The sequence below is a fragment of the Miniopterus schreibersii genome (genome assembly GCF_964146895.1).
Source record: "Miniopterus schreibersii genome assembly, chromosome: 9".
Classification (NCBI taxonomy): Eukaryota; Metazoa; Chordata; class Mammalia; order Chiroptera; family Miniopteridae; genus Miniopterus; species Miniopterus schreibersii.
Window position 1 is genome coordinate 75,562,057 of NC_138118.1, and position 26,107 is coordinate 75,588,163.

A 26,107-nucleotide genomic window follows, 5' to 3' on the forward strand; every position below is an offset into this window, starting at 1 on the left:
TGATAACGTTTAGCTTTGGGCTTTTAAGGTCAATGCATTCTGATGACTTGACTCCTTGTTTGTTCAGGCTGGGTGTCCTTGCATTGTTTGGGATGACATGGCCATGCGGCTGTCCTTCCTAGGCCCAGATTGCTATCGCTGGAGACAAGCTACGCACAGACCGGAGGCAGAGTCAGCTCTGTAGCTGAGGATGGAGATGTCTCTCTGGGGACACGGGGCTGACCTAGCTGCACTGCTTTAAGCCACCAGGCAAGGTCTTAGCCATGGTGTCAGAAATGAGAACAAGTTATCGAGAAACTGAAAACATGGGGCTGTTTTAAAGCTTGCCGGTGAAGGGGCCTTCAAAGGCAGGACTAGTACTGAGGCTCAGCGTAATGAACCGCCACGTGAGAAAACTAAGCAGTGTTTCAACTTGAGTCCCAAATCAACAGCCTCAGCAATACGAGAGTATCCTGCAAATGGGGGCGCGTCAGAGCGCGAGGGGAAGATTCATGGCCTTCTTAATTAACTGCGAGGTGCCGCGAGGAGGGCAAAGCGATAAACCAAGTCGGTTCCTGCCAGCGGTCTGAATTTCCAAGTGAAATAAGAGAGGTGCAGCGCCTCGAGTCATTTCGTAAATGTGTATGGTGGCGGTGGAGGGGGATCTCCAAGGTCACCCCTTACGTTGAAATTCACCACCATACCCAACAGCCCCCGCACGTGTCAGCGTGAAGAGGCAGGAGATAGGAAGAGGGGGGAAGCACAGGATGGGAGGGCAACGCAGCGTGCATGGAACACTGTGACTGCCACTCATGCATTTATTCAAACACCCACCGGACACCCAAGGGTTCGAGGAGCTGTTCTAGAAGCTGAGGACAGTGAGGGCCAAGATGATAGAGTCCTTGCCCCCGGGGAGCTCGCATTCGCCAGGGGGAGACAGGCACTCAGCAACACGACACACTGTGACTTCAGGTGGTGGTAAGTGCCAGGAAGCACATGATAGCAGAGTGAGGGCATTGAGATGGGTGGACGGGGGCTATTTTAATTGGTGCTCAGGGAAGACCTGCAGTGCAGGTGACATTTGAGCAGAAGGAGGTGAGAAAGTGACCTGCGTGAAGCTCTGATGGGGTAAGCAGCATCCCAGCAGCGGGACCAGCAAGGACAGGTCAGGATGAGCTGGGGGCGCTCCAGGAGCAGGAGCTGTGCTGGGGATCGAGGGGTGGGGTGGGGGGTGGCGAGGGTGGCGAGGCTGGAGAGGTGGGGGCGCCTGATCACACAGCCTTGTTGGCCATGGTGAAGTTTTGCTTTTATACAAAGTGTGATAGGAAGTCGCTGGCGGGAGAGGCAGGCGATCTGACTTAGATTCCACTATCGTAGAAATACAAGCAAAGAAGTGTTGGCCTGTAGAACAAACAGGGTTCAGTCCACACTGCAGAGCTACTAACATAAACACACCCAGCGGATCTGGAAACAACCTGAATGTCCCCCAATTACTAGTGGGAGAGCTGAATTGTTATATATTATCTTAGAATTCGACGTGGCCATTAAAGAGTGAGAGCTATCTCCCACTTTGACCTAGAGAGATGTTAAAAAATAAAAAGTGTGTGTGTGTTTGTATATTCTCTCTCTTTTTCTCTCAGTCTCACAATTTTATAAAAACAAACGTTGCAACCAGCCAAAGCCCTGCATCTATGCCGGGGCCGAGGGCGCGTGCAGCCAGCGACCCGCTGTTACACTGACCCTGCGTGTGACCGGGAGCCAGAGGAGGGGCTGGAGGCCGCAGAGACAAGGGACAGATGTGGAGCACAGGCGGGGGCCAGCTTGAGCAGGGAGAGGAAATGAAGGGAACACGGATGGAAGGCCCAGGCGAGTTTGGAGGTGGGGAAAGTTGAGACTGAACCTAGAAACGGGAAACACTGGAAACCAACAGACTCAGCAAGGTTTTAACTTGGGATGAAAGGATCACGGGACAGTCCTGAGGGTCCAGCTGGGGTGGGCAAGGCTGTGTTTGTGGTGGGATGAATCACACTGCTCGGGGCTGTCCTGTAGGGACTCTCGGCCACTCGCCTGAATGGAGACACATGTTATCTGAGGCTGAGATTGGAGACAGTGAGTGGGCAAGGACACTGGGGCAAGGGGACCAATCTGAAGTGGTAGATTCAAAGGCAGTGTCTAGCGACCCGCCTGACTGTGGAGGCAGAGGAGGGAGAGCTGAGCGCCTAGAGGTCTCAAGGCAAATGTGGCAAAGAAGAGGGGCCCTGGAGACTCTGATCAACAGGGAAATGCCCCAGGTGGAGACACTGAAAGTACAGCGGCTCCTGCTTCCGACCAAGTCCAGTAAATGGGTTTCTACGAAGGGGGAAAGGAAATAGAAGTCTAATTCTAGATAGTTTCAGTATCACTCAATCTCTATTGACCTGTAATAAGTTTGAAGATTTTGGAAGGAGAAAAAAAAAAGTAATGCAGCTTTGAACTGAACTCAAAGATGCATAAAATAAAAATTAGTCATAAATACTGATGGGTGGAGATAAGACTAGAAAAATGACCTGATGTTGAGTTGTAAAAGGAACCTGTTTTAAAACAATAATTGCCCTGAGAACAAACTGTAGATGACAAAGTAAATTACACCAGGAGGCCTAACAAGCGAAACAAATCCTCCAGCGCTGCCAAGGCTCACCTTGCCAGAAGTACCATGTGTTTTACGCCAGCAGCACATGGGAGCAAGCCAAAATGTCACAGAAGGGCCCTCTCCAGCTTCCCAGTGTCCCTTGAATGCACATGTTTTTTGCAGCACACAGTGAGCAAGCCAAATCAGGTTAGGAACGTTACACGGAAAATCTGGCAGGCACCCAGCTCCGCTTTGTTTCAACCGATGTCCATAAAAACACAGGCTACGGGAATGGTAGCCCAGCGTCTGGTGTTGGGGATCTGACAGCAAGCAACATGTTTACCGCACTCATCAGGCCCCAAACTTCAGTCTGGGGCTGGGCACACACAAGAGCTTCAGGTCTGGTGGACAAAGGAGGGGAAAAGAAAAGCATGTCTTGTACTGTAATAAATCTGACTGCTCTCCCAAGACCACAAACAGGTGGTTTCATGAAGCAAAAAAAAAAAAAGAAAAAAAGAAAAAAAAGCCCACTGCCCTTAGATTTAAAAAAAGTCAAATGCTTCAGGCTTGTTCGTATAGAATAAATAAAAGGCCAGTGCACACTTGGCTAATTACAGCATTTTTTACGAGGCTATGACAGACTATAATCTGGCAAGAATGAGTCCAACTGAAACAGCAAGAGCGAGGGTTTGGGGGAATTAGCTGAGGTTTTGGAGTGGGAATAAAAGTGGGGAAGAGGAAGGTGGCTTTTATTAAGCAGTTCACATCCTGGAAGGTGGATTGAAAAAACACAACCCAGCATCCAGACTGATTTTATTTTCATTCAAAACAACCTCTTATTTAGTATATTTTTCCTTTAAGTTCTTGAACACATTTATAATGACTGCTTTAAAGTCTTTGTTTCCTAAATCTAACATCTGGGCCATCTCAGGGGAGGGTCTCTATTGACTGTTTTTTATTTTCTTGTCTAAGGGTTAGATTTCCCTGTCTCTTTCATGTCTAGCAATTTTTTACTGTGTATTAGACATTGTGTTATTGGACTCATTCCTGTTAGTTCAATTTCAGGCTGATCATGTTGAACCTGTGTAGGCCTAGATTTATGCTTCATTAGGTCAAATCTGGGGAAAACCCAAAGTGTTTCTAAGACCTTCTAATTTGTCAGGATTCACCTCCAAACTCCGTCTCCTCTGAAGGTCTTCCGGGGTCTTGGTTTTAGGTTTTGTTAGGGTGCTGCTGGAGCAGGTCACACTCTAGGACAAAGTCCTGATTTCTAATTTGAGGTCTTCCTGGTATCTCATTTGGAAGACGGGGGTATTAAGCTGTTTCCACGCTGGCAGAGCTAGAATGCAATGCCTCCAGGCACCACTTGCCTGCTGGTCTCACTGTTTCCTCTTCAGTCCTCTCATCCCTACTCTTTGGTGACTCATAGCCTTACCCTGAAGAGGTGCAGCCCACCCCCCAGCCATGGAGCCATACAAACTTTTATGGCCCCTTTCTGCACAGATGCCTCACCTCCAATTCCCCTGTGCTACAGATTCCAGCAACTTCAGTTGCTTCAACTCTGACCCCTCCTTCCTCGGCCCAGTGGGACTGCTGTGCCTGAGCGTCAGCTCACTCTCCTGCAAAGGGAAACCGTCCTCAGAGCGAGCCAGGTGACGAAGAACTCACCTCCTAAGTTTCCTTCGTCTTGGGGATCTCAGTCTTGTACTGCCTTATTGACCTGAGGCCGAAAACCATTACACCTCATACATCTGTCCGGTCGGTTATGGTGGAAGAACTAGTGATGGACATCCTGTAGTATATTTTGATGCTGAATTCCATACAGATGCTGAATAAAAGTTATATAACATTCCATTTTCATCACACAGCCCTCTCAGTGCACACGGATAGTAGAGGCTCTTGGTTTCTCACAGAAGTCGCCCTAGAGTTCCCAGAATCACTTATTTCTTCACTTTCACACAAATTTACACTCATTCATTTACTCATTCAATAAATATTTATTGAGAGTCTACTATGTGCCAGACACTGTTCTGGGGGCTGGGGACACTGCCATGGGAGACATGCAATGTCTCTTCCTCATGGAGTTTACTTCCTGGGGGGACTGTCGTGACCCTGCTCCAAAGCAATGCTTCCTCTAACTGTTGCTTCAGAGAAAGGGGTGATGTAGCATGAGCAGAATATGAAGAAAAAGAAGACCTATTACTTATATAACTCTGCGTCACAGGCACTGTTACATGCGCTTTATATGCACGAATTGATTTAATATTGTAAGGGAGGAATTGTTAATAGAGATAGGAAAGCAGAGGCAGAGACTCACCAAATCGCCCACATAGCTCGCAAAGAGCAGAGACAAGACTCAAAGCTGAGCAGACCGACTCCTGAGGCCGCGCTCTTAACCCTGGCATCGCCCCCCTTCTCAAAGAGAGAATTACATTGCAGGTGGGGTGGGGGTGAATAAAGAGTGACAGTTTCTAAGTAAAAACAAAACAACAACAAATTTATTTTTAATAGAAGCCAGCTAGATGTCTGGGCAAGTTGTGAGAAGTAAATGGATCCTAAGAGGCAAAGTGTAGAAGTGGACTGAATTAGCAGATCAAGGCACAATTCTGACCATGAGAAAAAAAGAGAGTTCTGCATTGGAATCAGAAGAGGAAGAGAAGCTCAGGGTTCCTGGGGGAGTTGAGGATGTGGGGGAAGAGAGATATTCTAGCAATGCCCAACTGGTACACGCAGAACTAGTCCCGTCAGAAGCTTCGAGCAAAGTGCTCTGGGGTCAGGTACGTATGGGAATTACATTATCCGTTCTGGAGATGTAACGTGCACATCAGCATAGGAGAGGATCTGACAAATCCTGTGGTAAAGAAACCCATTTATTTAACCCTGGATTTCCCAAACTTAATCGACCAAAGAACCCTTCTGGGGTAACTCGGGTGTGTGTGTGTGTGTGTGTGTGTGTGTGTGTGTGTGTGTGTGAGAGAGAGAGAGAGAGAGAGAGAGAGAGAGAGAGAGAGAGAGAGAGAGAGAGAGAGTGTGTAAGAGAGAGAGAAACTGGTGAATACCCCTTGGAACTACTGCTCTACGAAACCTATTTTAGAATTTGCTGTTTAACTTTAATAGCAAACACTAGGTTAAATAAAAATCCATTTTTAGGTCAAACCTAACTGCTACCATGCCAGGCAGTGAGGGGAGTTTGCGTAGAGCTGTAGTTAGGTATAAGAGAATATTAAATTTTTATTAGGTAGTAAATGACAAGGATTGGGAGCAAGGAGGTAGCAGTTTGTGCCTAGGCATGATATTCCTTTACAGCTTATACAAAAATGATATACATATTTTAAAAATTAAAGTTAATTTGGAAACATCAACTTGTATTATTTTAATAAGAACATTTTGTAGAGAAGACAGTTTAATTAATGGCCATGACCATGTATGTTATTATATCTTTAAATCATCTCAGTTATCCATTTCTGGGGCATAAGTTATTAATAAGCTATCTTGTCACCTGAACTACATCATAATAACCTGAAGGAAATATCCAGCTGTAGCCTAGGGCTTCTGGTCAACCTTCTTACGGAGACTCAACTGACTTCACTCTGCAGCTCACCCATCGCCTGCCTGTTAGGCGAGGAGGGGTGGGAGGCAGCTTCCCGGGCACTCATGTGCTCTGCCCTGATCCTCATCTAAGGCCCTAAGGCGTCCTTTCCTACCAGAGCTGAGGCCTGCTAAGCTAGGATGTGCCTTGCACACCCATTTCCTAGTGGCGATATATCATTTAGGAGCTACTGGTCACCTCTTATAACACTTTTAGCTTCTTCTGTCTCCTACTGTTTCATTTTATTAGGTTGCTACCCTCCAATTATCTACAGCATGGTAATTACTCTTGTTTTTGTATGTGTCCCCTCAGCTCAGCTGTCCTACCCTATTTTTCCAACATTAGTTTTCCAAATTCTCCTCTTACTTTTCTAAACCACTAACTTTACTCTCTGATATCCCAACAGGCCAGATTATAAAAGATTAGGAACACAGATCCTGGAGCCTAACTAGGCAGGTTTGAACCCAGTACACCCCTGGAGTGCCACCTGGGGAACTAGGGCAAGTTATTTAACTTCTGAGTCTTAACTTCTGCACCTGTAAAATAGAGATTATAGTACCTCCTTCATATGGTTACCGTCAAGATTAAATGAAACAGCAAAGTAAAAATGCTTAGCATAGAGCACAAGGCATCAGAGTGTTATTTTTTGCTTTTTCTAGTGTTATTTCTATATTCTTTCATTCAAAATCTAGCTTTTCTTCTTGCCCATTACACTTTATTTTCCAGATGTATAAATAACATACAGACTAAGCAATTACATTTCCCATTACATAGACTTGTCATTGTTCAAGTCACAAAATTAATAGAACTTCCCATCCTTAAAATTTATATCCATCTTTTTTCTGCAGAACTGTTCCCACACCTTCACTCATTCAGTCTCCCTCATTCTCATTAAACTATTTCTATTTTAAAATTTGCTCAGGTATTGTAACAGATGTATTTTTAAAGGAATTAAAGGTTTATTCAGCACATTATATTCCAGAGAGTGAAGCAATATTAAAAAGATATAAATAAAGGCTCCCATTTCTACTCAATTCTTTTCTTTTTATAATCCAAAAAGCTAGCTCCATTTTAAGGATCCCAACTCTGTTATTGCCAAAGGAGGTTTCTCAATTTTGACATGCCCAAAAGTCCATTAGAGTTGGACAAATAGATATATGAGCAGCGAAATATTAATTCTTTTCCTGCCTTCACTGCTCAGCAAAATTAGACTTTATTTTCCCCTGAGGTTTAAGAAAAAAAAAATCTTTTATTTGTTCAACTTTTTTTTTAGTACCCTTTTCTGCTGAAGTCAGGATATTGCTGTCAAGCTGACTTTCTTTCACATTTTAACCCATATTTGTCTCTTCTTGAATCCGTACTGGCTTCGTGCGACTTTCGACGGGTCCCTTTGGAGACTAAGGCCCCAACGTGATGCCTTTTATAAAAGCTTCCCTGTGGCCAGATGCGGCCTCCTCCGAGCTGCTGACCATTGCCCTGCCCTCTCCCGTTTCCTAGGTGTTTATTTACATCCACACACACACCTAGAGTGTCCACCTTGTGTCAAACACTGTGTTATGCATGTGGCACCGTCCAGAAAGGGGTCCCGGGAGAAGGGGGTTGTTAGTCGCCTGGGGACCTTCCACACAGTTCTCCCGTCTGCAAACCACCAGCTGACGCGCTGGTGGCCCACACACGTCCGCTCCTCTAGCGGCCAGGATGAGACGGGATAAGTTCTGTTTCCTCAGGTCTCTAAATACAATGATGTGTCCACTTCAAGATGTGTCTTCTCCAGAGGCAAATTCTAGTTTATAATAAATACAGAAAGTGGAAGACACATCACGTGACAGCTTGAGGAGCGACCAGAAGAAAACCCAGCAGGTGGGAGCCTTCTGTGGGACACCTGGCCCATCTCTTCAACAGGTCACTGTCAACAGAAGGGACTGTGCCAGATGAAAGGAAACGAGGGGCAAAACGCCCAGGTGCCGTGCGAGGTTTTCGGTTGGACACTGGATGAGACAAACAGCTATAAAGGATTTGTTCAGATCATCTGGGAAGATCTAACTATGATCTGGATTAGACATAGATTAGATTCAAGTGTACTGAAATGGAAAAGCAGAGATCAGTGACTAAAGAGTAGATTGCAAAACAGGATGGCAGCTTTTGGTTAAAAATTATCTATGTAGTTTTTAAAAGGTAATCTGAGAAATGTGTTAAGGCGTTACCAGTAGTCATATGGGGGTGGTGGGAATGTGATGTTTGAATTTAAAAAGTTTTTGTTTGATTATACTTTCTAATTTTCTACAATGCTGTAATAATGCTGTACGGCTGTAATAATAAAATATTATTTTAAAAAATGACTCATTTTCTCCCAGAAGACTCATCCAAGAAACCTCACATCCACTGATCTCGCCAACTCTCTAGGATTCGGGCATATCCCACTGCACAGTTTATGCTAAACTGTCACCAGTGATTCAAGTTCTCTGGTGGTTTTGTGTGTGTGGCTCCTGTCCCTTTCAGCTCTTTCTGCAGTCCCAGATCACACCTGGCAGGATATTTATTTCTTTAGTGAGTACAACACCTGTGTAATGAACAGATCCTTCTGCCAGCATGGCTGACAATCCAAGCAGGAAGAATGAATGTGAAACCTCAGACTCTTATCAGAACAAGGCTTAGTATCACTCGAATTTGTATATAGCCAGGTAACATATTTGACCCAATACGCAACAGCCATAGCATTAAAAAGTCCTACTCAATACCAGTTATTCTATGAGCCTAGTCATCCTATCCCTCGATATTGGCAGGCTAATTAACATTCACATAATTCTAATGTATAATTAAAGACTTTTCCAAACCCACGCTAAATCACTGGAAATAACAGGTTTTGTGAGTAATCCAGATAAGCATATACATCTTTATTTGCATCCGATGTGATTTCAAAGGCGTTCTACTTTAAACATCTCAAAAATTATGGGTCGTGATAAACTGTAGATCTTTTCTCTCACTTTCAGGGGAGGCCGGTAAGTAGGAAATACAACAGATGTGCAAATAGATGTTTATGTTAATAAATCCTTTAAAAACCATGCTTCATACAAGAGTTTGAAACAGCGCAGTCAATTCCCATTCAAAACTCCCTCTACACAAGACTGAAGTCCATTTTCTAAAAGGACATTAAAATGAAACAGTACAAATAACTCATTCCCAGCTTTCACGTCTGACCCTGACCCTCAGCTCTGGTACCAACAGACAGAAAACACACTCTTCACTGTAAATAAACAAGGGACAGTCAATAGGAAGTCACCACTGAATTACAAACAGAATTTGTCGTTCTCATTAAAAACTGGTTTGCTTTTGCTTTCTCTCTCTTCAGGGGTGTCAGTTTTCTTAACGTAAGCTGATTTCAGGTCCTCTCCAAAAATCACTGTCTCCTTGAATTATTTAAGCTGCTGAAACACCAAGTCCTCTCTCAGGCCCAACAGACCGAGTTCTAACTCTTCTCGAAACTCGTGCTCACACGTTCACTTTCAGTAAAAACTCACGATGCTCTACAATCTACATAGTGCAGGTCAGCTGTCGAGAATGGTTTTACTCAAAGGTGAGCTTCTCCTAAATAACTTTCTGATGCTGAATTATTTCAGTGTGTTATATCCTGATATATTCTGATATTCCAACAACGTCCTGAATTCATAAAGTACCTCTTTGCCCCAGCGTTTAAAAGTTTCACTCAAACATAAATCCATTAATCTCCCAAACTGCCCTATGAAGTCCAAAGAGTATATTCTAACTCTGCATACAAAATAGTTCCAGAATGAGCGTATAAATCAGTCATGTTTCAGCCGTGTGCACAGAGAACTACCTCCTACATCTCCCCACCAGAGAAACAAGAACATTCCACATAAAGGTTGATTTTCAATAATCTCCTGTATATATTTTAAAACTGAAAACCTTTTTTTCTACTCTGTTAAAAAGATACATTTAAAAAAATAAACATGTGGCAGCGATGAGGTTGCTATAAATTCTGAAAATGGCTTACCTATTAATGTAACTGAGGGCAACATAGGTTGGCTGCTGTAATTCTTGTTTTTCTAAAACACGTGGATCTGTATCTGTAATAAAAACACAATTATGATTTTCAGCTTTTGCATCAGGATATACGAGCCTACCTAACATAAAGTAATAGAGGCTAGACAGAGAAAACGATTAATTTAGTAGACCTCTTTTTAAAGAGAACTCGGCAAAGCACAATCGTTTGTCCATTCATTCATAAATAACAAGATATTGCATTACTGTTCAAGGGAATTCCAAACATCAACAGTGATAAAATGTCCATCTGTCACGCAAACTCTTGCACAATCCCCCTCATAAATATTGGTTTTCACTGCTTACAGTTACAATGTTGGCATGGTTTTTGGTGGTTAATCGGCCTAAGAAAGAAAGTCTCTGTTAATTATGCTCACTTCAAGGCTGGAACAAATTAGTTGCCATTGGAAAGCACCATCAATTTGAAAAATCTACAGAGCATTGCTCTTGTTTGCTGAATGCTTTTCTGGATGGGGATTCATGTCCTGGAGGGCAGCTCTTCTTTTTAATTGTGGAATGACTTTATTATAACTTTTCTAGACTCTCGATCAGAAATTCTCACACTGGTTCAGGATCCACAAATGCCACATTCATCAGAGGGCTGTCCTTCCCCAAGAGACAGAATTCAACACCCTAGCAACCTTGAATAAAGCTGCTTCTCCAACACAGCGCCCAAAAAACACCTTCTTCACAGCTAGAAAGGTCTTCACGGCTTTTCATGGAGAGACGATTGTGCTACATATGCAAAAACAACGTTTATGCAATAAGATGGGCGGGAAAGGAGCACATTTGTGTTTCCTTAGAAAAAGGTTCGGTCTGCACACAGATTTCTTCTCACTAGAACCTCGTTGAAAACCAGCTCATTGTTAGAACTCCTCCAGCTGCACTTGGCAGTCGCGCCGTCTTTGATGCAATGACAGATGTCGTTTCCAGCACCTTTGTACGGAAGTGTGTGCGGCATGTGGTAGATGTCACATCCACCCCTAACTCCCAAGTGCACCGACGGGGGATGGGCAGGGCGCAGACACAGTGGCGCGGGGCACGGTGGCAGAAACGACAGCACAAAAATCAATTTTCAAGGCTTTCCCATGGCCGGCCTGAAACTGGACAGTGGTAGCAAATCTACTCCTGGTGTGTTGATAATGTCACGTTCACGCCATTGTTTTTCCTGTGCCAAGGATTTCAGAAACCCTGCTGCCTGGGTCTTTGCCATTTGCAGGTCCTTGAGAGCCAACGTCGGAAACAAGAGACAAAGATTCTCTGAGTGGCTCCATCAAGTCGAGTCTCAAGGCCTTTTTTTTTTTTTAAAAAAATATGTTTTTATTGAATTTGAGAGAGGAAGGGAGAAAGAAACACCACCGATCGGCTGCCTCCTGCACACCCCCTACTGGGGATCAGCCCGCAAGCCAGGCCTGTGCCCTGACTGGGAATCGAACTGTGATCTCTTGGTTCCTGGGTCAATGCTCAAGCCCTGAGCCACGCCAGCCGGGCTCAAGGTTTTGACAGCACAAGTGAGAACAGGTAGTAAGCCAGCATGTCCTCTCCCTCCTACGAGGACCACGCCGCAACTGAGACAGTTTGTAGATCACTGGCCACAACTACACGTGTGGTTCTCCAAATACACGACAGCACTCCTGGAGGGAAAGGTGGTTTCCAAACACAGCCCCGACTCCCACTCATCCGAGTCTGCCGGAGCCCCAAAGCATGTCCTCGTGTCCCAGAGGAAGGTTTTGTGCACATCGCTCGTGCTCACGGGAAGAGAGGCAGTGGAAAGCTCACCAGGGGAAGGCGTTTTATCCCTAAAACAGTCCGTTGGAGCGCTGGGCAGGCCACGTGTGCACGTGGCGACTGACAGGCAGACCGTGCAAGGTCTTTCTAGGCGCTTAATGAAGTGCGACACAAGAGATCGGAGATGAAAACCACGAAATGAAAAGAAAGGGGGGAGACGAGAAAGAACACGGTGATGACAGCAAATGTCTGTGTGGGAAACATCGAGAACTCAGAGCCATTCTGCTTCAAGTTCAGGAACAGACTGAGGCGCCTAGCTTTTGAGACGGGGGCCTGAGCCTGATCCCTAAAACTCACTCCTTCAGAGAGGCATCGGTGCAGGATTACATAAGGGAAGTTATTTTGACAGAAAAGAATACCGTTCCGAGTCTAAAACATGCGCATAAAGGGGAAAAGAGTCAAGAGGCCAATCAACATTTCTATGTCTTCCACTCTTGCCTGTATTTTGGTAACTGACGCCCAGGCTGACAGCATTCCCACAAACCATCTCCTAAAGCTTTCCTTGGTTTCCAGATTATATCATTTTTGAAAATTTTCCAATACTACCTCCCTAAGCTGCCTTAACTTTTATTTTTCTTTTATTAGTGTGTGTGTGTGTGTGTGTGTATGTGTGTGTGTGTGTGTGTAGGGCACACACAATTTATATTGCTCTTTTCTTCTGCACAGTCCAGTATTCTTTGGAAAAGGGGCGGAAAGTACCTTATACAAAATTCTACAGGTCTGACGCTCAAAAAAAGGGTGTTGGCCACTGATAGTCACACAAACTGCGTCTTGTAATATTGCTTCTCAGAGAATCAAGAATGTTTGCCTTCTATTTGCAAAGCAAGGTTTTGAGATGTTTTCTTACTTTGTTTCACCGCCTTCCATGACCTCTGCTAGATGGAGGCTCACATGCCCTGATGTGATGAGCGGTGAAATGGACTTCCAGGAGCTTCTAAATGCCAACCTCTCCAAGACAAAGAGGCCACCTGGAAGCACCTCAGGCAGGACTCTCCTCTGTTTCTAGAAGGCAGGCTCTGGTAACTGACAGGGAAGCAGAACTTCCAGACAGACGTCACCAGGCCTAAAACATCTTTTTCACATTAGATGTTTCCTTGGGCAACCTTTGGAACATCCATTAAAGCTTTGAGTCCTTAAAGCGCAATGAGGCACTCGGTGCCCACAGATCTGGACAGGCCTGCACTGCGCTAATCAGGGCCCCGCCGCGCTTCCCGGCTGACTGGTTTGTGGTGACCGTGACTCACCATTTTATGGCTTTAATTTCGCCACTGAGCCCTTCACATTCGCTACGAGTATAACGGCTGCCTCCATGATTTCCCTCTTCCTGACCGAAAAGTAACTGAGGCTAAAAACGCGCCGGGACGAGACTAGGATTGTCACAGCAGGACGGTGACGCACTTCTCAGGAAGGCCCGATGCACGTTACCAGCATAAACTGGGCACAGCACCACCCACCGGCCAGTACTGAGCTCAGTGAGGACATCCGTATACCATGTGCTGCGCCGCTGAGAAGTTTTTCACATAGAAGTTGCTCCACTAAGAAACATGATATGAATTGCTGTGTCTGTTGCATGCAACCTCCCAGATATTTCTCTGGCCTGCTTGTTTACGACACCAATAAAAATATGAAACTGGAACGTTGGCTGCCATCGCCCAGAGATATAATCCGTCTCAGTAAAGGATCTGGGGGACAGAAACACTTGGATTTTCATAGCCACGTGACGCTCCTTAGGCTGGTGACTGGCAAGAACGCAAGCATTTCTATAACGTGGCTGCTGTCTTCAGACACACATATGACTCTGCCACTTTTATATCATTAGGAGGCAGGAAGATAACCCAAACCTTTTCAGCAGGTTGGGGGATACCCCAAAACACACTGAGAGATTACTGTTCTCTGCCTCATACCACTGCTTGCACACAGAGTTCAAGACGACTGAGAGCTAAGATAATTCAAACATTAAAATGTATTTGAAAATACCCAAGCGATAAAAACCTATGAGCTTCCTTCAGAGTTTGTAAAAAGACAGCGTCCTCTCAAGGACGGTCCTTACTGCAGAGCTATTCCTCTATCATTCCCACCTCAGGGTCATAGCTTGGACATGCCACTATACAGTACGGACCAGGCACAGGCACAAAGTGGAAGGTTTCTGTAGCTCCCACAACTTCTAGAGTGGCAAAGAAGGTGAGGCAGGTGACAGAAATAAGGAAAGGACAACCTTCAGATCCTTCTCCATAGGAACTGGAATTGCAACAGGACCAAGGAGGGCAATTGCATGGACCACCTCGTTCCATCAGTAAGGCCCTGTTCATCAGCTGTGCTGTCTGTGGCACTGAGAACTAGTGGCAGCCGAGTGTCTGAATTTGTGACATACGTTGAACCTTTTCTGGTGCTATCTTCAAGCCTAAATGGAAACAATACCAAGGTTGCTTGCGGGGTTAACGGAGGCTAATTGATGAGCTCATGGGCTTTGACTACGCTGCAGCTAGTCTACATGGCTGGGATTTTATATACGCGGAATTCCTTATAAGAAAGTCAGGAATCAGCAGTAGTAGCTCTCAACACTGATGAGGCCTCTATCAGCTGTCAGCTGTTCGCAGGCTGAGAGGGGGCGGTGAGGGGAAGATGTGATGTCACACACCCTTAGAAGGCCTCTCTGCACATTCTCGATCTTCCCAAGGCCAGACTCTCTTGAGTGTGCTAGGCAACCGTGAGAGGCCTGAGCGGCTGTGGGTGGGGCGCAGTGGGTGATTTCCAGCCCTGGAAGACCCCGGAGGGGCATAGGCCCACCCAGCCAGCGCAGTGAGTGCTAAGATCTGGGCTGGATGCACCACTTTTCTTTGGACTCACTTGGTAATAATTAAAGGGCACAGTCTGGGTGCGGTGTTCCCCCCACGGTTGAGTTCATGAAGCCACAGCATTTTCATTTACTCAGCATGGCCTTCCACAGGTCCCTGGCCGAGCTCATCACATCCCTCCACTCTCTGCACCGCTTCAAGCTGGCACTGTCCCTGTACGTGTCACCGTGCAGGCTTTATCCAGGCACATCCTTTCCCCTTTCCCTGCTTCTCAGAGGTGAACTGTCTCAGCTTCCTTCATCTCTCCAGCACTCAGCTCAGTGCCCAGGGCTGGGAGATGCACTGAATGGATACACAGATTTTATAATGAGAAAATGGAAGGTTTTGGTCAAACGTGGCAGACGGATCAAGGGCATTTGTTTCTTTTATCATCCAAGGTCCCGCTAAAGCAGAAATAAATGAGTAAATTCCCAGGGCTAGAAGGAAGGGGACACATCAGATGAGTGATTCTGACCAGAGCTCTGAAAGATGGGAAACCCATTCAGGAGGGAAAGTGACCTAGGGAGTAAGGAAGCTACAACCTCAAGGGCCTGCAGCAGGGGAGACCCATGATAAAGGAGGTGAACCTTGCCCTGGCCAGTGTTCTCAGTGGTTAGAGCATCAGCCTGTGCACCAAAGGGTCATGCATTCCATTCACAGTCAAGGGCACATACCTGGGTTGCAGGTTTGATCCCTGGCCCCAGTTGGGGCCTGTGTGGGAGGCAACCGATCAATGTTTCTCTCTCTCTCTCTCTCTCTCTCGCTCTCTTTCCCCCCGCACCCTCTTTCCACTCTTTAAAAGTCCATGGAAAAAAGTATCCTCAGGTGAGGATTATTAACAAAAAATAGGCGGTGAACCCACTGTAGAAGCCCCAGGAGACCCTGGACTTGGAGGTGCCACGTACAGCAATAGGCAAGGAAGGGAATGGTCAGGGCTGAACATAGAAAGGCTGTTGAGAAGGCTGATTATCTAGAGACTGACCCAGGAGACCAACCATGGCTGAGGGGGACTGGGAGAGCACAGGCATGCCTCGCTATATTGCTCTTCATAGATGTGTTTTTTACAAACTGAAGGCAAGAGCTTCCACTAGCAGGGACTGCCGCTCACTTTACTGCAGTGCTCCTTTTATTGCGGTGGTCTGGAACCGAACCCCCAGTATCTCTGAGGTCTGCCTGTGCAGTGCTGAAAACAGGGGGACTAAATGGGGAAATACGCCTGCTCCACGGTTCCCAAGCACATTGGCAGCCGGTCAGGAAGATTCCTCTCTGATTAAGTGAAGTGGGCTCAGGGAAGAGACTTCCAGATGTGGACATCTGGCTATTCCCTAATTAAATGACCTCCCTACAGTTAAGTCCATGGTCAGCAAGCTCCATCCAGAGTCTCTCATCAGCTTTTTATTGCCTCAATCTTAAATATGAGCCAACAACAGCCAAGGAACAATCATTAGACATTCAAGAGAAAGTCACGGGCATGAATGGGAGACACTAAAACAAACAAGTGGTCGGGGAGAGAGACAAGGAGACAGGAGCCGAGATGTAGACAAATGGATGCTGGGGGGTGGGGGATGTGACAAACCTACTTACACAAATCCACTAAATTGCAGGTCTAGGAGCAGAGGCCCTGTGTCCCAAGTCCCACTGGGCCAACATTCTGACCATTAAAAAGGCTGCTTGTCCTCTGAAGTCAACTCATTGCCACCATCCAGTTGCAACACGGGCTTCCACACCATCTTTACAGCTCTCTTAAAAGCCCAGCCCAGTTCTGCTGAAACTTTCACTCCACTCAGGACTGAATTTGAGGAACCAACAATTTACAAAGACCAACTTTTAATTCACGGCTAGTTTACTTCAGCTGCTGAAATAAGTATTTTCTTGTTGGCAATGGCCCTTTCGAAAATAAAAAAATAAAAAAAATCCTACAATTGCACATAACCAGCCTTTGAATGGATCAACTTTTCCTTCGTTTATAGACACGTCATTTGAAACTTTTCCCAAGCCGTAATTTCCATTACAGGCAGGCGGTGCAAATTACAGAGCGATCCCTGCCTTCCCACATTCAATGTGGGATCCAGACGCAGTTAAGTGTTGCTGTAAACTTTACGAGTTAAACATCTGAAAGTCAGGGACACTGTGCAGCTCAATAGCACCGTCTATTAAAGAAAGCATTCGTGTTCACATTCGTAGCCCGGGTTTTCCTGCACAAGTGCATGAATAAACATCATTCATCCCGCGACAATACGCGAGAATGCTGTACAAACACACCCCAGTATCTGGCATTAGAAGCAGACAGTCCTGACTGGGGGTTTTTCTAACTCTAGGGTTACTGGCTGCTTGAGAGTGGAAGCTCCTTTTCCCTAAGTATAAGATGTGCAGCCCTGTGTCCAAGACTATCAGTCCATCTTCTTGAGTGGTGACAGGGTGTAATTTATCTACTCAAGTTCTCTGTCACCTTATTACCTGTGACAGGAGAGCCTGCCAGGGACCATTGTGCTCCCAGGTATGCTTGTGAGGTACACACCTGTATCTCCGTATACAGCAGCCCTGGAGACTGGGGTGCTGGAATTATACAACAATAAAATCCTTTCAAACAGGAGTAAGGCCAAAACTTGGTCCCATTTAATCCTACACACGTGTGCATGCACACACACATTTATACGTCTGCTTCCTCAGGAACCAGCCTGATGGTGGATCCAAGCAGCAGGTAATACAAAGACCATAAGGAGCTTCTGTGTCACCCTGGCCGGTAGGAGAGCCCACAAGCAGGTCTCTGGAAGACAAGCCGGCTGCTGGTGGGTAACTCTTAGGGCCAAGAGAGAAGGTACGGAAAACGAGACTCTCAAAGTCCTCTCCTCAAGGCTGGAGGGAAATATTTGATTATGGACAGAGCCCTTTTGCCTAAAATTGTTTCACCAACTCCCCCCCCCCCCCTTTCCTCCAAGGTGCTGGCCTACATACCACCTCTACCATGTGCTGAGCTACATATATTTGCAAATCTGTCTCAACACCCCACCAAAAATGGAAGCTGCTTAAGGGACCGGAGCTTAGAGGCCACAAGCCCTCACTCAGCCCAGGGCTCACTGTGACGTATGCCAGGTAAATGAAATGTCCCGGATGTGTATAACACAAAAGACACAAGGATGGACATCCGGCTCAGACAGTTCAACTAGGAGAGTCAGACAGGACAGGAAAACAGACCCATGTCTAAATGACTGTACCAGCATCTATATTTACATGAAGATAGATCTCATTAAGCACAGATGTTCAGAGGGCTATGAAATGGTGCAAAATTCAGAATAATGGGGAGGGGGCAGATAGGTCTAATTTGGAAAGGCTTTATGGATGAACAGGAACTGAATTGGGTTTTGAAGAAAGGAAATGAGGCATAGGTCTAAAAATGGCATTACATTTGAGGCAGAAAATACCCATGAGAAGTCTGTGGGTACTATGGGTAGTAGGGCTGAAGGCTAATATTCATTAGTTATAGCATATTTTTAGAGGTACCAGTGGTACTGACTGGCTCCATCCTGGCAATGTCTGGAGATGACTGCAGGGAGGATCCTACTGGCATCTAGTAGGTAGCAGCCAGGGATACTGCTAAACATCCTACGGCACACACACGGGACAGTCTCCAACCCTGCTCCATCCCCCAATAAAAAACTATCTGGCTTAAAAATGTCCATGTTGAGAAACCCTGCTTTAGAGCTACATGAATATTATGAGAAACAGAGCTCTTGTTCCTTGGTTGCTTCTAGATGACAATTTCTGTTATTTTCTGTGGTCCAAATCAAGAGGCTGGAAGGCTGGTTAGGAAGCTACGAAATGAGAATGACAGAAGAGGGTGTTTGAACTTACATCAGGGCTTGGACCTTCTGAATGGAGACAAAGAAACTGAATTAATTTTAAGAGCGACATACTGAGTTCTTGCCATGTGCTACTTGCTCACGGGAAATTCTAAGCCAGCGGATTCACAATTGAGCAAGAAAGACAACCCACTTCACAGTTAACAAGCCAAGACAGACTGTGATGTAAGAATACAGAAAAAGATACTAACTGCTGTAGAAAGCAAGCATGATTCTCTGTGAGAACCAGAGAAATGTCTTGCAAGAAAAGTTTATGTGAGCCTTAACCTAAATCTCCAGACAGAAAAGGTGAGAAAATGGTGAGTCAGAACAGAAAACGGTTGAGTAGATGAGCGGCAGCAGGAACGAGGGACTGGCGAGAAGTCCAGTGTGAGTCCTGCAGTGCAGACTGGGCCCGGATCCTGGACGGCTGGGAACGCTAAGTGGTCAGACTTAATTCTGTAGACAGTGGAGAGCTGCTGAAGGTGTAAACTGATGTGGTCCATGTTTTACAAAGATAACTGGTGGTGGTGTGGAGAATGGTGGAGAAACTGGAATACAGACATGTAAGATTTGGTGAGAGGAGAGATGGAAATACGAGATCTTTTTCTGATGCTATTCTTCTGAGTGCCTCATTACCAAAACTAAGGAAGTCGCTGGAAAGTGAAAGGGTTTGACAGACAAGAGGTCTGCTTCTGATGTGTGGTGAGATGTTTTGCAGAGCCAAGAAGTCTGGGCCTCAAAAAGGAGAGATAAGGGACTCATGATACAGATAGGAACCGAAGTGCTGGGAATCCCATCCTAGAGCCACGCATTCCAGCAGCACTGGAGCCAGAGCACATCCCTCACAACAAAACAATGCTAGACAGTAAAAATCCGAGCACTCTAAGAACTTGGTTATAATCTAACTCAGCCAATTCATCAGTAAGTATTGATTGAGGGCCGACTAAGTCTAGTAGAATTCAACCAGAGATAAAGAAAAGCCAGAGGTTATACTGCATTTGAAACCAAGTAACTGGTGAATTTCACAAGGGAGCGCATATAAAAGATTGGGGGTGAGGAGGGACCCGAGTCACAACTAACCCCGAGTACAGTATTTTAAGCGATCTGGTACATGCGTCTCTAAGGCTCACTGCTGTAAGAACCCTCTCCTTGGAAAAGCTGCTCCCACCTCTTGGTGTTGCTTAGGATTAGAATGCAGCCCCACACAAGCCAAACTGCCTCAGTTTAATACTGGCCCTATAACTTGTTTAAGTACTAGGGGTGGGTTTGTTCCCCACCTGTAAAATGTTGATAAGGATAGTACTTTTGCCCTAGGGCTGACATGATTAAAGACACAATATGTTAGGTGTAGCTACTACTCAGTTCTTCAGCTCAAAATGTTTTGAAATTAAACTCTGTGCTGTTGTGGGTTATCTCCATTTTACAGTCAGTGACATCACGACACACAGAAAATCTAGAAACTCTTCTTCATTTACATTACGTGGCAGAGAGCGCTGGCTGCCGTCAAGCACAGGCATACTTGGGAGACGCTGCGGGTCTGGCGCCAGCCCATCGCAATAAAGCAAATGTAGCAATAAAGTGAATCACAGATATTTTTGGTTTCCCAGTGCACATAAAAGTATGTTTACGCTATACTGCAGACTATTCAGTATGCAACATCATTCCATCTACACAACAATATATATACCTTAGTTAAAGAATACTTTATCGTGAGGGACTATAGTCAATAACGTTGTAATAACTATGGTGTCAGGAGGGTACTCCACTCACTGGGGTGATCACTCCGTAAGTTATACAAATGTCTAATCACTAAGCGGGTGTCGTACACCCGAAACTCATATAATATTGTACGCCAATGGTAACTGAAAAACAAATTAAAAAGAACTGAAAGCAAAAACACAAAAAACTTCAGTGCTAAAAAATGCTAACCATCATCTTGGCCTTAGCGAGCTGTAATCTTTTTGTTCGCGGAGGGTCTTACCTTCGATTTGTAAAAAGGCACCTGAGCTGGGAAGCGCAACAAGGAGAGGTGTGCCTGCCTGCAGTCCTATCGCCCTTCTTCCCCCACGATGCTTGGGACACGCTGTTTTACATAAAGACTACATTTCCGAGAATTCCTTGAGTCATGGGACTAAGTCCTGGCCAAGAAGATATAAGGCCTCTGAGAAGCCCCTTTAAAAGTCACCTGCCTTTCTTTGCAGTATTTTCTCTTACTAATCGAAAGGATGACTGGAGTTTCTGCATCTACTCTGGATATGAGAGGGTCCTGGGAATGAGAGTCCTACATGGTAAAGCAACACAATGGGAGTCGGGATCCCTGATCCTATGAAGCTCCACCCCTCCTGGACCCATCTCGACTTTTCGAAAATGAAAGATATAACCTCTTCTACTTAAGCCACTGCTATTTGCAGGGTTTTCAGTTTTGTGGAGCCAAACCAAATCTTAGCCAAAGCCCAGAACAACCAGAATGCTGACTTATTTAGTTGGACCTGAAATACATAGTATTTTATGACTTGCCTTGTTTTTCTGGATTTGAAAAAACACAAAGCTCTGTTTAAGAATTTATCATACTCATGGAAAGAAAATCAGATCCACATCACCACAGCCTCTGTGGCTCCCTCTTAAAACTGGGATAGTTAAAAAATGAGAGAAAGGGGGAGAAAAATCATTGTGTCAAATTATGGCTCCTCTGGTGGCTCTAGGACTTTCTCCAGAACTGGTTATTAGTGGGCTATAATGAAGCAAATTGCACATGCATATTACTTCTGAGTTATGAGCAATGCAACCAGCGGTAACCTTTGAAGCTGTCAGGGTCTTTTCAGGCAAGCAATTAAAGAGAAAAATGAGAGTATGCACAACTTCCATCACCCAACACTACGTGTAATACCACCACCTACAAACACTGACACAGGAATGGGACTCAGGCTGAATATTTATTAATGCAGATCTGTTCCCATTTGTCCCTCTTTTTTCCCTGTAACCCATCCCATCCCCACCTGCCAACAATTCTTTTCTTTAAAGGGCAGTTCTGACACTATGCATTGCATTCACCTGAAATCTACATACACTGTGGCATCTCTCCCATCTGCACCTAAAAAAAATTTCCATCCCTCTCCCTTGACCAAAATATAAATTTAGCACAAGCTTGGATTCCAGAGGAGAAAAAAAAATGAATAAGAAAGTAAGCCCTAATTGGGGAAACAAAATCAAGATTAAAATAATCAACGTTAATAACTAATATTTACAGAAAGCTCAATATACGTGTCAAGTATAGGGTGATAGACACTGAAGGCCTCTCCCCCTACCCCCAGGCCAAAAGAAGTCTCGGTTCTCAAGTAGACTGGACTTTAGAGGATTTGTATGTTGACCTGTGATAAACATGATCCAGTGTAAAAATATCTGCTTTTCTGGTGTAGGAATCACTCTATGCCTATGTTTTGTGATTTACCTGCTTGGAAGGACTCATGAGAAATGGCAGGGATAAACAGAGGTGAGCCAGCTGGAACAGGTCTTTCCAAGCTGAGAAGAAACCCTTGTGCTGGGTCCTAAGACCTGAAGCCTATGGGCCCTATAAGCAAGTTTCATGTCATTTGGTTTCAGCCGTTTCTATACCACCAGGTGCCTAGAGACCAATGGCCCTCAACCAGGGGTGCCTGTATCACCTGGGTAGCTTTAAAAAAATTCTGGTGCCCAGGACCCATCTCCAAAGATTCTAATATGTAACTGCAGGTGACAATCACTAACATAGACTCTAAGAAGGCCTAGAAACCAGAAAAGGGACAGACCTGGTTGGGAAAGTCATCAGACCAAACAGCTTGCATTTTTCTCCAAGCTAAAGAGGCAGTTGTGAAACTGGGAATGAATTATTCAAAGTGACTTAGAGGTTTAAAAAGTAAATCCAACATCCAATAAAACCTTTTCAATTCAGACTTGACTTGAGGCTCAGTCCAGCCCCAGCTCCCGCCTCAGCCCCCACTCCCCGCCTTTTGCTTTCTATACAGAAAGTATTAAGCTTAATGATTATATAGAGAGGTTAGTGCCTTCATGTATTTTTGAAGCCAAATCACAACCAACCAAATACCAACAATCCTTGAATTGTGAGCTATTTTCAAATACTCATAAGGGTGTTCTGGTAAGACCTCTGACTAGGAATCGTCTTGGTCACCGATTTTCTTTCTTCACAGTGTGTTCCTAAAATGACCAAGACCGCATCACTTCAAGCCTTCTGTGGCGCAGAACTTTCTGTAATTCAGGTTGGCTGGAACCAGTGTGGTTTTCCTGCGCTGCTATTATTCATCTCGGTTAAAAATCGGGTCGTAACCAGGCATATTAGTTTTGCATTCTGGAAGCAAGTCAAGGATCTGGTGAAAGGAAATCACCCGAATTACTTTTCATCTCCCAGGAAAGCTGAATCATTGCTTTAAAAGAAAAAGAGGAAAAAAAAGGCGCAGAGAGAAATAGCTGAACATCTGGACGTAGAGTGACCCGATGATTCTAAACGAGTCGTCAGAGGTCTGATCTGTGGAGCTGCCCGGCCGGCTGCGGGGCGGCTCTCGGTCTCCAGGCCCAGGCAGTGGCCAGGAACACGGTGTGCAGGCCCACGGGCCACAGGGGTTACGCAGTGGCCGGAGGTCCCGTCTCCCCCTCCTGCGCGGGCTCTGCCTTCATTTCACTTGCTAACGAGGAGGGGCCCACGCTGGGCCGCAGCTCAGCTCAGCTCCATGTTGCGGATGGTGTGGATTTGGGCATCTGGGAAGGCCCTAGCACCCGGCAGATGGCTCCTGGCATTCTTGGCTTTTATGGAAGGAGTTCTGGGAAGCTCTCTGGACTTCGTTGCCCTTTTTTCTTTTTAAAGGCTTTCCTTTCTTTAGACAGGCAATATAATGTAGTAGTTATGGTCTCAATCTGCTACTTACTGTGTGACTGGGACAAGTTTCTCAGCCTAAGCCTCCGTGTTCTGATAGGAAAGACAATGATCCATGGTTCCTACACATCCTGAGGCTATCGTGAGGATTGAGAGAGAGAAGCCATAGGCACACAGAGCACAGTGGCTGGTACATGGGAGATACTTGGTGCTGGACACTGTAGCTATGACTATTATCATTTCAGGTGGTCGGGTCTGAAAGCAGTTCGTGTTTACATTGGGGGGCTACATTTGCGATCAACTGTTCTTAAATACCACTAATAACTGATCATTACCATTACGGAGTGCCTACTATGAGTCAGTACAGAAAAAGCTGCTTTCTGTGCACATGCGCAGTCCTCATGAAAACCCTTCTGGGAAGTTCTTGCCCCCAGCCCTTTCCGAAAGGACAGTACAAGGCTCAGAAAAGCCCCACATCACAGGACTGGGGGACAAAGCCTCAGATTCCTGCCTGGCTTCCAAGTGCATGCTGTTGGACGCTGACCACAGCCCGGGCCTATCACTCTGTACTTAATATCAATGCTCTCAGTTGCCAAGTGGCTTTTTTTTTTTTGCACTAAAAAAAATGTTTCATGGATAGAAACACCTCATTGTTTTGGAAGCACTGGGACAAGCTGTGATGAGAACCCAAACCTGTGACACTGGCTTAAACATAGTTCCTAGGCCTGTGTCTCCTCTTCAGTTCCTTCCCGGGTTAGAGATTTTAAAGGACAGCAGATTGGGAACCAGAAGATACAGGTTCTAGTCCTGTTTCTAACCGTTTTTAGCTTACAGCTTTTAGCAAGTCGGTTTTCTTGCCTGTGAAATGGGGACAATGACAGTGCACCGCCTCCGTCTCAGGCTGGAAGGGAGATTGCACTTCTTAATAGAAATCTTTCAGGATAAACCCAAGGCCCCACCTCCAGCTGCCAACTTAGGGTGGCCTTGGAGTTCTCTCTCCCACGGGAATAACCTGACGCTGCCACGTACTTGTTAATTTCTCTGGCAAATATTGTGGGGACTAGAAGGCTCAAACTGCACCCTAAGACAGTGACCCGAGACTTGTGCGGGTGAAGAACAGGCTTCATTTTCCTCCCGCATCCCCGGAGCATGTGCACCTGCATCGCTCTCTTCCTGGGTGAGTCAGGACCTTCAGCAGAAGGCTTTCCGGTTGCTCTTCCAAAACCACACGTGTTTCCAGGGGAGACAAAACGCTTCCCCGCCAGCTCCAGCTGAGCTCGTTAAGACATCCCAACTAGAAACACTGTGACCAATTAACTTGCTTCAAAAGGAGAGCCTGTCGATGTGGAAACCCAGACACATTTCAATGAAACCATCACACATTCAAACCAAATGCAAAGCTCCCTAAAATGCTTAAGACAGACAGACATTATCAAAGTCCCCCCAAGACAAGGGCCTCCTGGGCGGTGCAGGAGACCTCGGGGATTTGGTCAACACCACTATCGGCTGAGCTTCGGAAACGGCAGTCAGGACTGAGGGGTTTTCTCAGCTTACTTGAGATGAGGGTCAATACTCTAGACAAGGATTCAATATCATAAAGATATTAAAAGGAATAGCTTTAAAAAGGAATAGATAGCATACTTTAAAAAAACAGGTCAGCTGCCCCATGTCCGTAGCCACGCTGCCTGCCATTCCTCCCTTCAGGTCCCCTCTGCACTCTGGCCAATGATCCAGCTCAGTGTTTTCCGAACATTTTTACTGCACCCCACACGATAATATAGATTTTAAATTGTAACCAGTATGCCTCCGCCCAGAGAAATATGCAAAAGTTTCACAAAACATTCTACTCCACTATATGCATGCACTACACCCTGATATTTCCTTTTTAAAAAATGTTGAGACAACCACTAAAGTGACTGTATGATCCACTGATGAGTCCCAAACGGTTTTTAAAAAATGTGGATCTCGCTGATTTACAAATCAGTAGCATCGTGCATTGAGCTCACTACCCTCCTTCGCAGGGCTCTCTCCCTGCTCCCTACACTCCAGCAACTGCCCACTCCCTCCCATCCTCTGCACACACCTTGTTCACGGCCCACACCTTTTGTTTTGATCACCCTGGCACTTCTCCAGGTCCAGCGCCTGCCTTCTCTGCCTTCCTCCGTGACTGGAGCTGGTTTACCCGGGCTCTCGGGCCTCTGGCTGGGTTCAGCCAACGACAGGCACCAGCAGGAAGTTAGTGAAAGAGGCGGCCCAGGTTTGATCTCCACTCCCCCCCACCAGGCGGGGCTGGGGCTGCAATCCTCTACCTGGGGCCACCTCTCTCCCACATCACCTCCCCTCCCCCTTCTGGCTGTGTGCTCGGTCCTTGGCCCCTCAACGTCCCAGAGCCCAGCCGCACCCTTACAGATGGCTCTTCACGTAACTCCCTTCTCTTCTCGGACCCTGACTGACGAGTCTCTGTAAGGTCCTATTTCCTAACACTATTGCCTATAGCACTACATCTAAAATTCCCATTCTGGGGGGATCTAGTCTATTTTCTCT

At 45.8% G+C, this 26,107-nt stretch overlaps 1 protein-coding gene across 3 annotated transcripts in view; it reads right to left on the minus strand.

Annotated features, from left to right (window-relative positions):
• The window catches only part of JAZF1 (JAZF zinc finger 1), a 276,597-nt gene that overhangs the window by 106,061 nt on the left and 144,429 nt on the right, over window positions 1-26,107 (minus strand). For 2 of the 3 annotated variants that reach the window (XM_081146683.1, XM_081146681.1), the window contains exon 2: window positions 10,189-10,261. The exons of the other annotated variant lie outside the window; for it this stretch is intronic. Coding sequence is in view for 1 of the 2 variants with exons in the window: in XM_081146681.1 (XP_081002807.1) it covers window positions 10,189-10,261 (73 nt within the window). In the remaining variant the exon portion in view is untranslated. The remainder of the gene's footprint in view (window positions 1-10,188; window positions 10,262-26,107) is intronic. 3 annotated transcript variants of the gene reach the window in all.